The sequence below is a fragment of the Lissotriton vulgaris genome, chromosome 9, assembly GCF_964263255.1.
Source record: "Lissotriton vulgaris chromosome 9, aLisVul1.2, whole genome shotgun sequence".
In the NCBI taxonomy this organism is placed as follows: Eukaryota; Metazoa; Chordata; class Amphibia; order Caudata; family Salamandridae; genus Lissotriton; species Lissotriton vulgaris.
In genome coordinates, this window is record NC_141697.1 from 391016015 (window position 1) to 391031290 (window position 15276).

The 15276-nt window shown below is 44.0% G+C and overlaps 1 protein-coding gene across 2 annotated transcripts in view; it reads left to right on the forward strand.

The window, feature by feature from the left end:
- The first annotated feature begins 429 nt into the window (after positions 1–429).
- Positions 430–15276, forward strand: part of LOC147690171 (cholesterol 24-hydroxylase-like) — a 399802-nt gene continuing 384955 nt past the window's right edge. Inside the window, exons 1-2 of one of the 2 annotated variants that reach the window (XM_086937764.1) lie at positions 430–554; positions 677–815. In XM_086937764.1, coding sequence (XP_086793890.1) covers positions 679–815 — 137 coding nt within the window. In that variant the 5' untranslated portion in view covers positions 430–554; positions 677–678. Of the gene's footprint in view, positions 586–676; positions 816–15276 lie in introns of both variants that reach the window. The other variant, XM_086937763.1, reaches the window with a different exon arrangement.

The following is a 15276-nucleotide window of genomic DNA, read 5'->3' on the forward strand; positions in this document are numbered from 1 at the left end:
ATGTCTGTAATGGACTTCCACACGTCACCCACATGAAAATAACATCAAAGGAAAAGCTGTTTAAAACAATCTGACAATCTGTTAAGAATTCTTCCTGGTTATCAAGGCAAGACTCCACACAACAGAGCTGGCTGTATCCGCCCCCCACCAAGTCTGGGGCCCTGGGACAGAGCCCACTTTGCCCATGTCTTCAAACGTCCCTCTCTGTCCAGCACCACTGCTTCCAAGCCACATCCAGCTGCAGTTGCAGTGCGGGTTTGTTTGAAAATGCATGCCAGACGGTGCATCGTTCGGTTGCCACGGTCAGTCCGACCCTTCTGTCTTCTCACGCAGCAGGGCTGCGGGGAGAAATTCGTGGCAGGTTTTTCTCACGGAAGAATGTTGTTGGGCTGCAAGCGCCGCCCCCTAAACCAGCAGCCAAAACCTCTTGACCCGCCTTCCTCTCACGATTCAGACAGTAGTTTCTTTGATTCCGTTTCAGCGCGGACTGGAAACAGCTTTGAACAGAACAAAACAACGCAAAAAAATCACGTGTACCTCCAATTAACTAATTGGTACGTGTGTTCCACTTTTAGTGAACTACAGGTGAACCTCCTTCCGGTCCAGGAAACAGATCTCTCCGCCTCACGAAAGATTATCCAGCCGCTAACCTTAGAACTGTTTTTGTTGTTGTTAGAAATGGACGCGTGGGGTTTAATTTCCTGGCTGCTGCTCTTTGTACTGTCTGTTGCAGTCCTCGCCTTTCTGCTGTTCTGCTGTTATCTGAAATACGTTCACATGAAGTTTGACCACATCCCAGGACCCCCCAGGGACAGGTGAGTCCAGATGCTGTTGAAGACAGGATTGTAGGAGTTATTTAAGATGCGGAAGAGAGAGTTCGTGTATTTTTCTCCAGTTGGCTGTCTATAGATTTACAGAATGTATGTGCAGTGGTAGTCTGACCAGTGTACTGCAAACAGTGGTATATGCACTTAACTTTTAAAATGTTGTCCTTCGATATTCTTTCTATCTTCACTGTTAGTATGCCAGAATATTGCTTGTGACAACATTCAGTAGGACACTCAAATGATAATAAGCAGGCCTTGTCAGTACGGCCCTAGTTGGTTTCTTTTGTAAAGAGTTGTTCTAAAATGCAATCTGCAAGGCATTAAGTTAGAGCTAGATTCATCAAAGTCCCGATTTGCGAGTCCTTAATAGCGATTATTAAGGAATCGCTACTAAGGACTTGCAAATCAGGATTCATGTAGAAATCGCAAAATAAATTGTGATTCCTACAGCCTCCTTATTTGCGATTAGCAAATTGCTAATCGCAAATAAGGAATAACTCCCCATGCATTCCTATGGGGAATGAATGGGGAGTTATTCCTTATTTGCGATTAGCAATTTGCTAATCGCAAATAAGGATGCGATTTCAAGGTTGCCAGGGGTGTCCAAAGGACACCCTGTAGCACCCTTGAAATGTGAATTTACACTGATGTTGTGCACACACATGTCCAAAGGACATGTGTGTGTGTGTGTGTAACATGCAACTTAGAAAAATGCATTTAAATGCTTTTTTCTAAGTTTTCGCTATTTACCACGAGGTTTGACTTCGTGGTAAATAGCGCTCCTAAATTGGGATGATGAATCCCAAATGCAAAAATTGCACCCGCAAAGGGCCAGATTCTCAGAATCTGGCCCTTTTGCGAGCGCATTTCGCTTGATGAATCTGGCTGTTAGTGTTTTCTCAAGTCTGTTAAATTGTACTAGACAATAACTAGGCTCTCCTGTTTTAGGATTGAATCTATAATAACGGATCAAACCTCGCAGAAAGGGAAACAGCCCTCATCAGTGTAAACATATGAACACTGATTAAACCTGCACATTCACAAAAATGCCTTTTAAAGAAAGGAAAGTTAGAAAGAATGAGTCATTTTTATTTATTTCTGAAGGTGCCAACACAATGTAACTTTGTTATGAAAAGTAGCAGCAATAAAGACTGGTCTATGATTATTCTGCTTGAATTTTGCTGTTTAGGGATGTAACTAAAATATTGTTTCTTCTTCCTTTTGTTTCCTCCGGTTGTACTGTAGGTCTGATCTAATTATTTTATACACTGCTGAGAATGTGGGAATATTGTAATCATATTTAATCTTTTGCCAGTGTTCAATTATTTCACTGATTGGTGAAATGACTGTCTCATAAGATTATTGTACAATATGTAATATAACATAAACCCATAAACACAGAATCCCGGTAATACATCAATCACCTTTTCGAACAAGTCAGTATTAATGGGAAGTCACATGCAAAACCCGCCAGGCTTTAAACATTCAATGCAAGGTGTAGTTGACCGGCACCTGTGAAAAGAGTGCTGTCACAATGCATATGGGATTGTAATGAAAACATGACACAAAACTTTCCACATATCACCAAAATGTACAGCTGCAATTAGTTCCATTACTATGTGTTATACCTTCAACTTATCCTGCCCTTTTACCCAAATACACTTTATTATATTGTGCCCATAGTTACAGTGTTAACAGCACAATTTCAAGTACCAAAAGACAATGTTATGTCTGTTAAAAGATCAGAACTGGCCTAAAAATGTGAAATTTGCTGTGGGGACACATGGCAGCTTTGAATGACCACACAAAGCAGCACCACCTTCATGTAGTCCGGCCAACAGCACAGAGAAGCGTTGGCGAGCATGGTTAAAGCATCAGGTTCCAGGTGTCTTAGAATATAGGGTTACAAATTAATCAGATGAAATTCAACAAGTTTAAGGTTTCAGAAGGTACTATGCTGTTGGCATGATGGGCCACCCCTACAAAGTCATCATATTCAGTAAAGAGTAGGGAAATGACCCCCAGCTTTCTCTAGAAATGTGTTTATTAAAACATTTGAATATTTGGTATTGCGATCGTATATAAACACAATTTATCGATCACCATTTTAGAAGGAAATAGCACTCCTGATCTAGAAATTCTGGTTTTTAAAGTCTGCATGTCTAATAAAATCAGTTATAAAGGGGCATTAGTTCATCGCCATCCAGGGCCTTGTGCTAGTTTTAACATCTTACTGTTGGAGATATTAGCCAGACACATTGACACTGAGAATGAATTCATACTGTTAGGAGATTTCAATGTGCACAGCGATTTGAAGGAATGTGGAGAGGCACAGTCCTTACTGACTGATCTTTCCTTGTTTGGACTAACTCTAATGAATACCGGTCCAACACATCTAGCAGGACATACTTTGGCCCTTATTTTTACAAATAAATCTAACTCCATGACATGTGTTCCTCCAATACAAGTAAACTGGACAGACCACTTTGTTATGGAATTCCACACCTCCCATTCAGGTAAAGTCCCCGCTCAGATGCAAGCCTTTCCCACTAGACGCAGACAATGGCATAAAGTCACCCCTGTAGCCTTCCAGGAGCAATTTGTTGAGCCTTTTATTAGTCCCTCAGAGGATGTTGATACGGTTTTAGCCAATTATAATCATGCAATTCTTAAAGCGGTCGATTGCATTGCCCCCATGAAAACGTTTAAACCTCGCTTAGCTCGCAAACAGGAAGCATGGTTTTCGGAGCATTTAAGATCACTCAAACAATCGTCTAGAAAGCTAGAAAGGGTGTGGAGAACGACCCATGATGAAACAGACAGGAATCGTTACTGGGCAGCCCTCACCATTTATCACAAAGAAATCCGATGCGCCCGAAAAACACATATTGAGTCTCTACTCTCAGCCGCAGTAAATGCCCCGAGGATTCTATACCAAACCCTTCAGTCTTTTGTGAAACCAGCTGCCTGCGAAACTCCTGAATTAGCGTCACAACAATTGTGCAACAAAGTTGCTCAGTTTTTTACTAACAAGATAAATAGGATACATGATGACATCACTAGAATCAATTCATCCAGCACAGGAGTAACACTCTCACCCTTGGAAAAAAGAAAAGAACCAGGATCGATGACCTTGGACACCTTTCCACCCATCTCCCTGGTAGAGATTGAATGCTATCTAGGCCAGATTAAGAGCGGTAGTCCCTCAGACATCATCCCGGCCAGAATTGTGCCGGTAGTAGGGAAGACTCTGAGCCCACAGATTCAATGTCTTGTGAATCTCTCACTGATGGAAGGTCAAGTTCCTGGGGAATGGAATAAAGCACTAGTGAGGCCTATCAGGAAAAACCCTTCTACCCCCTGGACTGATATGTCTAACCTCAGGCCTATATCCCTACTTCCTTTTTTGGGGAAACTTATAGAGAAACATGTTAATAAACATGTATCAAACTACATCGAACTGACTGGTAGGCTAGATTGTTCTCAATTTGGCTTTAGACCAAAACATAGCACCGAATGTGCACTGCTATCAGTGACTGATGACCTTCATATGTACCAGGATAAAGGATACTCTGTTATCCTGGTACTATTAGATCTGTCGGCAGCGTTCAACACAATATCCCATAATATCTTAATCGAACGCCTGACCATGATCGGCATTGAGAGCACAGCATTAGCCTGGTTAAAGAGCTTTATATCTAACCGTACCCAAGCTGTCAGCATGGGCTCATTTCGGTCGGCTGAGACTAACATCCCGAAGGGGGTGCCACAGGGCTCTTGTTTGAGCCCGACTCTTTTTAACATCTACGTGGCACCCCTGGCCAGAATTCTGAGAGAGTTTGGGTTCATCCCCGTCTCCTACGCGGATGATACCCAGCTCTTGTTTCCTTTTAAAAGTCTCACCGATGAAGTGAGGACGGCCTTTTCCGAAGGCATGAAAGCTGTGGCAAAGTGGATGACATCGAACTATCTCCAATGCAACGTAAATAAGACCGAAGTCGTGCTTTTCAGGGAGGCTAGAGCTTTGTGGACGCCGGACTGGTGGCCGTGCGAGCTTGGCCAAGTGCCAGAACCTAAACCGGTTGTAAAAAACCTAGGGGTACACCTCGATCGAGAGCTTTCTTTTAAACAACATGGTAACTGGGTGGTTGGCCAATGTTTCCATGTTATTGGACTCTTACGAAAAGTTTTTCCAATACTACCGGACTCCACCAGGAAAACTCTGATACAGGCATTAGTATTGAGTCACCTGGATTATTGCAATGGACTCCTGCTGTCAGCCAATGAAGGTGTCCTAGCAAAACTCCAGGTGATACAAAATACTGCAGCGAGGCTAGTATTGAATGCCCCTCCAAGAACGCCATCGAAACCCCTCCTGGATAAATTACATTGGCTTTCAGTTCGTAAGAGGATCAATTTTAAGACTTGCTGCCTGATCCACAAGAGCCTACATGGATGTGGGCCTTCCTATTGGAAGGATAAATTCATCCCATATAATCCTACTCGATCACTCAGGTCAAGCAGCCAACTTTTATTAAGAGTACCAATCACAAAGAAGGTCAGACAAGGGGGCAAAGCTTTATCGGTTGTCGGACCCACCTGGTGGAATAAACTTCCTCTTGAGCTTAGGCAATGTCTGGAACATCTAAATTTTAGGAAAAAACTTAAAACATTCTTATTTCAGACTTAGTCTATGTACCTATGTCCATACTGACCTGAACTATATGCTAAACTGATGCTGCTAGTCTTTTTCTTTCTTTCTCTCTCTTTTTTCTCCTGTGCGCAGAGATACTCTGTATAGAGTCGATTCTAGCGCGTTACAAACCTATAAATAAATAAATAAATATGGCAATACATTCATAGTCCTGGCAGAGTATGAGAAGTAGTGAGATGTGAGAGCAGGTAATAAGATGCGAGTGAGAGTGTAATACACAAACTTTGTTATTGTTATTGTTATGTGTACTTATAAAGCGCAACATTCATCCAACCAGGATATCACGGCGCTGCAATATTGAGCAGTAAACCATGGGCAATTACCAGAGACCACTGTTTATTCTGATATAGGGAGTAATGCAGTTTTTATTTTTTTCTTAAAGATAGGGTAACAGTCCGTAAGTCGGAGGTCGATGGGCAGATCATTCCAACATTTGGCCGCAATGTGCGAAAAGGCGCGTCCACCCATCCTGGATAACTTGATCCATGTGGTGGCTGCTTTGGCTAAGGCTTGTAAACGTAAGTTCCGCGCTGGAGCATAGAGCTTAATTCTATTCCGCAGAATGTAAGGGCCAGTATTGTGTAAAGTTTTATGGGCAATGCATAGCATTTTGAAAGAGGCTCTTTGTCTCATAGGCAACCAGTGTAAGGCTCTCAAGCAGTTGGTAGCTGAATCATACTTTCTTTTGTTGCAGACAGCCTTAGCTGCAGCATTCTGGACCAATTGTAGTTTTGAAAATAAATAGTCCGACATACCAACAAATAGCGAATTACCATAGTCCAGCCTGCTAACTAGTAGCAACTGGACTAGGATCTGTCTGCATTCCAGTGGGATCCAGGGAAAGACCCGTTTCAACATTTTTAGTATGGCAAATCCTTTGCCACATATTGTGGTGACATGGTGTTTCATAGATAGAGTAGGGTCCATCTGGATTCCCAAGTTTCTAGCAGACGAGGTTGGATATGGTGGAGTGCCTAAGGTATTTGGCCACCAGGAATTATCCCAAAGCTGTTTTGCTCCGCCGAAAAGGAGGATTTCTGACTTGTCAGCATTTAGTTTCAAATAGTGGCCATGCATCCAATTGGATAGCTCTGACAAGCAGTTATGCAGTCTGTTTTTGGCGTCATTTACACCATTTAGGGTTACCATCAGCTGAGTATCGTCAGCGTAAGAGCAGATATTAATGCCCCATTTCTTGCCTATCGACGCCAATGAGGAAACATATACATTGAACAATGTTGGGCTTAATGTTGCTCCTTGAGGCACCCCATATTTGATCTTCCGAGGAGTGGAGGTAAAGTTACCTAAACAGATGGACTGGGATCTATTCGATAGAAAGGACTCCAGCCAATTCAGGGTTTTACCTTGTATTCCTTTTGCGGCTAGCATATGTATTAGCAGTTTGTGAGAAACGCCGCTGATAAATCAAGTAATATCAGGGCGACCGTTTTGCCTTTATCAACCTGCATTCGAATATCGTCCATCAAAGCCAAGAGCGTTGTCTCAGTACTGTTATTTGATCAAAAACCAGTTTGGGAGACTTCTAGTAGGTTATTGATTTCCAGGAAACTTGACAGCTGTTTTGTTACCAATCTTTCAAAAACCTTAGATAGGAATGGAAGCTGTGAAATGGGACGGTAATTGGCTGGATCGTTTATATCCGCGCCAGCTTTTTTTAGTAATGGAATTATAGCTGAATTTTTCCAAACTTCTGGGAATACAGCTTGCTCCAGGGACAGATTAAGAACTTTTGTAACTGCTGGGCAAATTATAGGTGTTAATTGAGAAAAAATATAGTGTGGACAAACATCCCATGGCGAGCCTGATTTGATTTCTGACATGGCTTTGCTAACCTCGTCTTCGGAAAAAGGGCCAAAAGTAGAGCAGCTGGCCTGCAGAGTAGAATCAGCCTGATACTCCACATAGGCCTGGCTGTTATTTGTAAAGGAAGCATATATTTTATCAATCACTGAAAAAATCACTAATTTTTGAGCAATTTTCTTGTGAAAGAGTCAAGTTAGAGGTGAGACTAGGGGGATTACAGAGTTCTTTTACTATTTTAAAAAGCTCCTTGGACGAGTTTTTATTCTCTAGTATTTTTTGGGAAAAGTAGTCTTTCTTTGCTTTACGTATGGCTGTATGGTATATTTTCAGTTGATGTTTATAAGTGGCTCTGTCTTCGGGTGTTTTACTTACTCTCCATTTGTGTTCTAGTGTAGTACATTTTCTTTTTTCAATTTTTAGGTCTGGACCATACCATTTCTCAGAGATTTTCCGTCTAGATCGATCAATTGCGCGGGTCCGTGAACAATGATCCAGCGCTTTCTCTATGTTGCCAAGCAATTGACAAATTTCTTCCTCACATGCAATTTCAGAGTTGGGATTATAAAAAAACTCTTCTTTAAATTTTTCAATAGAGAACTTACTCCAACATTTTGTAGAGTTAGTCGACTGAACTAACAGTCTTTTATTTTTTATAGGTAGGTTTAATGTAAATTCTATCCTATAATGATCCGTCCATGTCAAAGGTGTTATCTTTGTAATGGTAGTATTTGTTATGTTAGTAAATATAAGATCTAACATGTGCCCCGCTCTATGTGTGGGGTGAGCTATTTTCTGCGTCAATTGCATAATTTCCATGTCTGTAGCGAGGCGTTTAGTTAGAGGGTTATCAGGTAGATCGAAATGAACATTAAAGTCACCAAGGACTATAATGTTTTTATGATTGAGACATACTGGAAGAATTTGTTCCAGGAGTTGGGTGCTAAAGTCAATTGTACTACTGGGGGGATTATAAATGATCGCACCTCCGAGGATCACCTGAGTATTAATAGAGATGGAGATAATTAGAACTTCATGTTTACCTAGTTGTGTGGCTGTTTCTTAACGACATGAAAAGCTGTCTTTAAATATCATGGCCACCCCACCACCCCTCTTAATTGATCAATTTAGATTAATAATTTTGTACCCACTAGGTAGAGCTGCAGTAATATCCGGGGTATTGTGCTCACCGAGCCAAGTCTCCGTGATAAAAACAAAATCAGGATTGATATCCTGTAGCATATCCCATATTTCAATAGAGTGTTTGGGGAGGGACCTTGCATTGACATAAATGCATGCGTAATCCTGAGTGGGAGTTTCTTCAGATATAGGAGACTCCGTGTAGTTACTATTCCATCTACAATTCTGACAGCTAAAGGGGCCCAAGGTGTTAGAGGGTCCAACTATAGCACAATGGGAATGATAGGATGGTATGGAAGTATTAAGATTGAGAAACTCTCCACAAGAGTATACCAGCGCAGACAAGCATTGGCCATGCCAATTGGTTTTGCCATATTAGTGTATTATGAAAATATGTCCTCGTGCAGTGCAGAGTTGGAAAAGCAGGTGATGAGACCAGTCACAATTAGGCTCTCTATTTTTTCCCTCACCATCAGTGAGAAAAAAAATCTTAACTTTCTATGCTTAAAGAATCTAACATGAGTCCATTGGATAGACTGCTAATGGTAAGACACTGCATACCACCCTGTATTCCTCCTCCTTTAAACTAAATAAGGGCCGTGGAACAAGTGCTGCAAAAACACTGGTTTTGTCTATTTTGGGAACTGGGGAAGCTGCATAAAAAACGATATGCTTTGATTTAAAAAGCCACCACTGAAATCCACAAAAAAGAAACACTGAAAACTGGATAGTTTGACAATAACATATAACTTCATCATAGTCCTGTAGTATAAACATACAAATCTGTTTTTATTATTATACTGGTTACTAATAGCGTAGTAATTTGAAACATTTATGTGTACTACCACATCAAGTTAAGTAGATAATGGATTTAGGAATATTAAATATTTACTTACCAACATATACCTTTACAAATGTAGTGGTTGTTGATATTCCAGGGGTACTGTTTTTGAAGATTGATACAAAATGACTGAAATATTTTGACATAAAAACCACCGCCACCGAGATGTGGGGACTGGGATTTATTTTTCTTAATCAGACATTTACTCAGAGCAAGAGAGTGAAGGGCCAAAAAGGGAGACGGGAGGAGAAAGCACAAGGTAGGATACAGGTAGGATACCAGTAAAAAAAAAGGATGAAAGTGAATGTGAAGTAGAACTTGCAAGAGTGAGATGAAGAGACAAGAAGTGTAGGTGGAGGAAAGATGCATGAGGAGGAATCTTTATTATAAGCTTTATTATTATTTGACAGGTCTTAGGACAAGCATTGGCCATGCCAATTGGTTTTGCCATATTAGTGTATTATGAAAATATGTCCTCGTGCAGTGCAGAGTTGGAAAAGCAGGTGATGAGACCAGTCACAATCAGGCTCTCTCCCTATTTCCCTCACCCTCAGTGAGAAAAAAAATCTTAACTCAGCGGCAGTGCCACCCTTCACTGCCTTTGAGGTAACTTCAAAGATACTCTCTATAGTTCTTTCAGTCTCATCATTTCAGAACTGAAGCATTTTCAATATTATATACAACAAAGCCGTAGTTGGTAATTTTTTAATCTTATGCAACAAAGAACAATTGACAAAGCCAATAGCCTTCACTTGCTGTAAATGTAATGATACTTATTGTATTTTATATTTGGATGAAATGACACAGACAGCAAAATACCAGTCCAGCAGCACACTATTCTAAGCACAGACTTTAAGCTTAGGGTCTTATATGCCACGTCCTTAATTATATAGGCTACGCCCTTTTGAGAGACACCCATGCTTTTCATCCCACTTAAAGCTCAGACCACATCTATGGAGTTTTATTGGCCTTTCATTTTTTAGGACTTTTAGTAGGGATCGCTGCACATAATTTAATGATTTGAAAGAGTGATACTCAATTGAAACAGGAAAAATGATGGCATGTCCTTACAACTTATGAATAAAGACAAAAAAATGCACAGTGAGAGCAACAGTATTTGATGTAAACATTAATACAGTTTTCTGCTGTCTGTTCATGAGCGTCTCGAACCATGGCTGCAGCAGGATCTGGCCTCTGGTGTTAGCAGAAGACAATTTCCAGCACTTAGAGGAAAATCTGTGACTCTAATGAAAGCCTCCACGTGAAGGATTAGTGTTTCCGATGGAGTACAATAGTTGTCGTGTGGGGAGAGGGGGAATGTGGCTGCTTCGTGAAGGTGATGTTCTACAGATGTACACATTCACTTGAAGTGATTACTTCACACTTCTCCCTTCATGAGATGCTGCTGCAAGCGGACTTAATGGAATCCTATGGAGACTAAAACAAATTAAAAGGTGAACGAGTTATTATGTCGTTGGAAAGCACTCTTTCACCACTGCTTTAAAGTGCATAAGGCTCAATATGCGATTAAAAGAAAACACAAAACTGCAGAAGGCCCTGTAAAAAAACTACTACATGTTACACACTTTTTTTGCAACAAAATAAAGTAGACGATAAAATATAGGAAAAGTTGGTTTAAAAGAAAAACGACTAATAAAAATCGGATTAACAAAATGAGCATGTTCCGCTTTAGTGAAAGGGCAATAAGATAATTGTGCAAATACATCAAAAGCAACACAACTAATGAACCCAGCTTTCCAGTTTTACACCCTGGAGGGAAAGGCTGCATAAATTAATTTTGCAGTGTTTTGAAAGTACCAGAGTATGAAGGAATACATAAGAAACTCTCCTGGCTTTACCCAATCCTCCCTGCCACAGATCCCCTAACCACCCCCGCCACTCTACACAGGGCCACAATGAGTCAGGGCGAGGTCGCAAAGACCTCTGTGTGACCAGCGGTGGCAAAAAGTCGACTTCCAATCAGGTGATCTGTATAACGCCGGATCTTCCGCTGTATTAAATGCTTCCATGCCATGTTTGTCTTCCAGTTTAGGGCTGTGTCACAGCAGGTTTTCAAATTCTCTCTAGACCTGCCAGACAAAATCGTGTCAACATTTCTTCAAACAAACACAGGCAACGCCAACAGATATCGCTTTTAAAAGGAGAGTGTGGGCATATTGACTTTGGCACTGCTTGTTTGTATCGGTGCGTGCACACTTTTGTTATTTTTAGTACAAATTCCAATATGGCCGTATGCCCTCTACGGTTCTTGCCGGCTCAAGATGGTGAGGGATAAAGCTCTGCCAAACCAGGGGAGACTGGGCATGTTCACCAGGCTGATACCGCAACCCCCATGCAGGAAGAAGACGAGAGGCCCCACTCCAGCAAACATGCAATCATCCAGGCGATTGAGTCTTTCCGCCAGGCCCTGGAGACCTACATTAATAAGGTTGGGGTTAAAGTTACAATACTACAGCAAGACTTAAGTAAAACCCAGGCATGTTGGAGAAGGCTGCTGTGTCGGCAAAAACTGTAGCGTTGGTTAATTGGCTAGCGCAATATACAGCGTCCGCGCAACGCTAAATGAGCACAGGAGCCGTGATTGCTGTTACTCACGTGGCTCCGACTAAACTAGCCGTGGCCACGCCTCCTTTATTTATGTCCTCCCCTGCGCCTGACGTCACACGTCAACACGTGGGCGTTCCGGTAGCGTGGAGCAGCTAGAGCGCTGCCTCCCACTCCGGAACACTACATTCCTTCTAACCTTTATTAAACAGAGAAAATATCACAAACACAGTATAGTATAAAATGATGGATCTGTTACCAGTCTGTCAGAGTTCATCCGGGGTCTCACTCTACCATGAAGTCGGCAAGCTGGGAAGAGGGTGCAGGATTTCCTCTCAGTTCATATCTGGATTGCCCTCCTCGGGACATGACCCTCTCTGGGGTCCCCCTGATTGGGGTGCTGCTTCCCCCCACCGGGGAGAACAGGTGTGACGCCCCATCTTCGGGGGTGGCGGGGAGTTGCGGAGTGTCTTGCTCTCTCGGGTCTTCCTCATCTGAGACCCCCTGATCCGCTTCGGATTCCTCTTGCTGCTGCGGGCTCCGGTGGGGCTGTTCTGGGCTCTGGGCGGTGCTCTGGTTTGCTTTCTTAAAGAACGAGATGTTTCTAGTGACCGTTTCGGATCCTCTCTGAGCCGTCACCATAGTGCCAGTCCGGCGTGTCACAGTCCACGGTTGAGGTTCAAAGGGAAGCCGGAACTTGCTTCCAGGGTACCTATCTTTTACATATACTTGGTCCCTTGGTTGTAGGGTGGATTCGCAGGCTCCGTTTGCTTGCTTGATTGTTGGATCTTGTGCGGTTTGCCATTGTCTTCTCCTTGCCTGCTCGTTCTGGAACCCACGTTGGGTGGTTCGGGAGGGTGTCCTTCATGGTTCAGCCCATTGTTGACGCGCTTGCCGCCGCTTCTGTTGTAACGTGCGGAGTCATGCGATATTCCCGCAGGAAGCTGTAGATGGCCTTCTCTAGCGGTGACCCGTCTGCTAAGGCTATGCGAATGGTCTTATTGAGCGTGCGCATAAACCTCTCCACTTCCCCATTAGCTTGGGGCCAGCGTGGGGTTATTTTCCGATGGTGGATGCCCCAGCTTTTCAGGTAGTCCGCAAATTCCTGGCCATGAAAGGGTGGTCCATTGTCTGTCTTGACCACATCAAAGATGACATGGGTGGCGATCGTCTTCTCAAACTTAGTGATAACCTCTGTGGCGGTTTGGCTCTCTACGATTTCCACTTCGGGGTATTTGGTGAAGTCGTCGATGATTACCAGGGCGTATCGCCCATCGGGGAGGTGTCCAAAGTCGGCGCTTACGCACTCCCACGGTCTCTGAGGGTTGTCTTCGGTCACAACCAGGTGTGGGCGGCCTGGTTGCCCGGCTGCCTGGCACCAGTTGCACCTTTTGACGGCTTCTTCTACCATCAGGTCCATCCCCGGGAACAACACCTTGGCCCTCAGTCTGCTTTTTGTCTTCACCATGCCCTGATGTCCTCTGTGTGCGAGTTCTACCGCTTGACGGGTGAGGCTGGTTGGCATGACTAGACGGGGCGTCGTAGTAGGCATCCTTGGCTGTCGAGGGACAGTTCCTCCTTGATCCGCATCATAGACTCTAGGGTCGCTTTGGCCTGTGGTGTTCGTCTGCTCAGGGATTCTTGGATGGGGCGCCAGTTTCCTGACCGGACTGCATCTGCAGCCAGCATGAGGCATTCATCATGGCGGGACGCCTCTACAATGGAGTCGAGGCTCATCGGTAGGGGCCGGACGTATTCCTCTGTATCCTCCGCATCCTCTCTCTCTTCCTGGGTGGCCTCTCGGGGGTGTCTCGATAGGTAGTCCGCAGGGTTCGTTGACCCTGGTTTGTACTCCACACGGTAGTCATATCTTTGTAGTTGGAGTATCCATTTTTTGATTCTCGGAGGAGGTTTGGACACTGAGCCTTGGGATAGGGGTATGAGTGGCTTGTGATCTGTGGTCACTGTGAAAGCGTGTCCATACACGTACACGTGAAAATGTCTACAGGCCCAATGGATGGCTATGGCCTCTCTCTCTATCTGTGAATACCGTTGCTCTGTGCCGGTCAGGGAACGGCTGGCATAGGCGATGGGTGCCCATTCTCCATTTCTTTGACGCTGCGTCACCACTGCCCCGAGGCCGAAAGGGCTGGCGTCCATGGCCACATTGGTGGGCTTGGATGGATCAAAATATGAAAGTGTGGTGTCTGCGGACAATGCCGCCTTGGTGTCTCGGAATACCTTTTCCTGTTCCGGGCCCCACTGCCAGGTGGTGGCCAACTTAGTTAGTTCTCGGAGGGGCTTAGTGAGGTTTGAAAGATCCGGGATGAAACGCCCACAGAAGTTCACCATGCCAAGGAAACTTCTTGCCTTGGAGACGTTCGTGGGGGCTGGGTTCTCCTTCACATCTTTGACCTTGTCCGGGTCCGGTGCCACTCCTTGGTTTTAGAACGTGTATCCAAAGAAACTGATCTTGTTCTGCAGGAACTGGCACTTTGCTTTGTGCAGGGTCAGGCCGGACTCTTTGATCCTTTTGAGAACCCCTCATAGTCTCTTGTGGTGTTCCTCGATGGATGACGCATAGATGAGCAGTCATCGCTCACGTTCAGGACTCCTGGGAGTCCACTGAGGACTTCCCGAATTGTGTTCTGGAATACTTCGGCTGCACTTGATATTCCAAAATTGAGGCGTTGATATCGCCTTAGTCCGACATGGGTGGAGAAAGTGGTTATGTACCTTGAGTCAGGGTGGAGCGGCAGTTGGTGATATCCCGATCGGAGATCTACCTTCGAAAACCACTTCGCCCCATTGAGCTCTCCAAGGATATCGTCAATGGTGGGGGTCAGGTGCCGTTCCCTTTTTACCGCTGCGTTCTGGTAGACGCATGTCTACACAGATGCGGACTTGGCCAGGTTGCTTGGGCTTCCGAGCTACCACGATGGTAGATACCCAAGGGGTGGGACCACTGACCTTTTCTATGATTCCCTGTTCTTCCAATGCCTCTAGTTCCTCTTCTACCTTCTTCCTCAGGTGGAACGCGATTCGCCGGTGCCTCAGCGAGACTGGTTGGACCGACTGGTCAATGTGAAGGGACACTTCCTTCCCTTTCAGGCATCTGATGCCTTTGAATACCTGCTCAAACTCTTCCATGATGGTGTCTAGTTCTTCTTCAAGTACTGCCATGGCAAAAGATATGAGTTTTAGATCTTCGGCTGACTGTCCGCTCAGCCGCATGCCACTGCCTTCTTTCGTGACATAGATGATTGTGGGGACTGTTTCCTCTTGGTGCCGTATTTCAGTTCTGTAGCATCCAATCAGAGGAATGGGTGTCTTCTGGCCATATGCAAATACACAGATTTTTGCTTCAC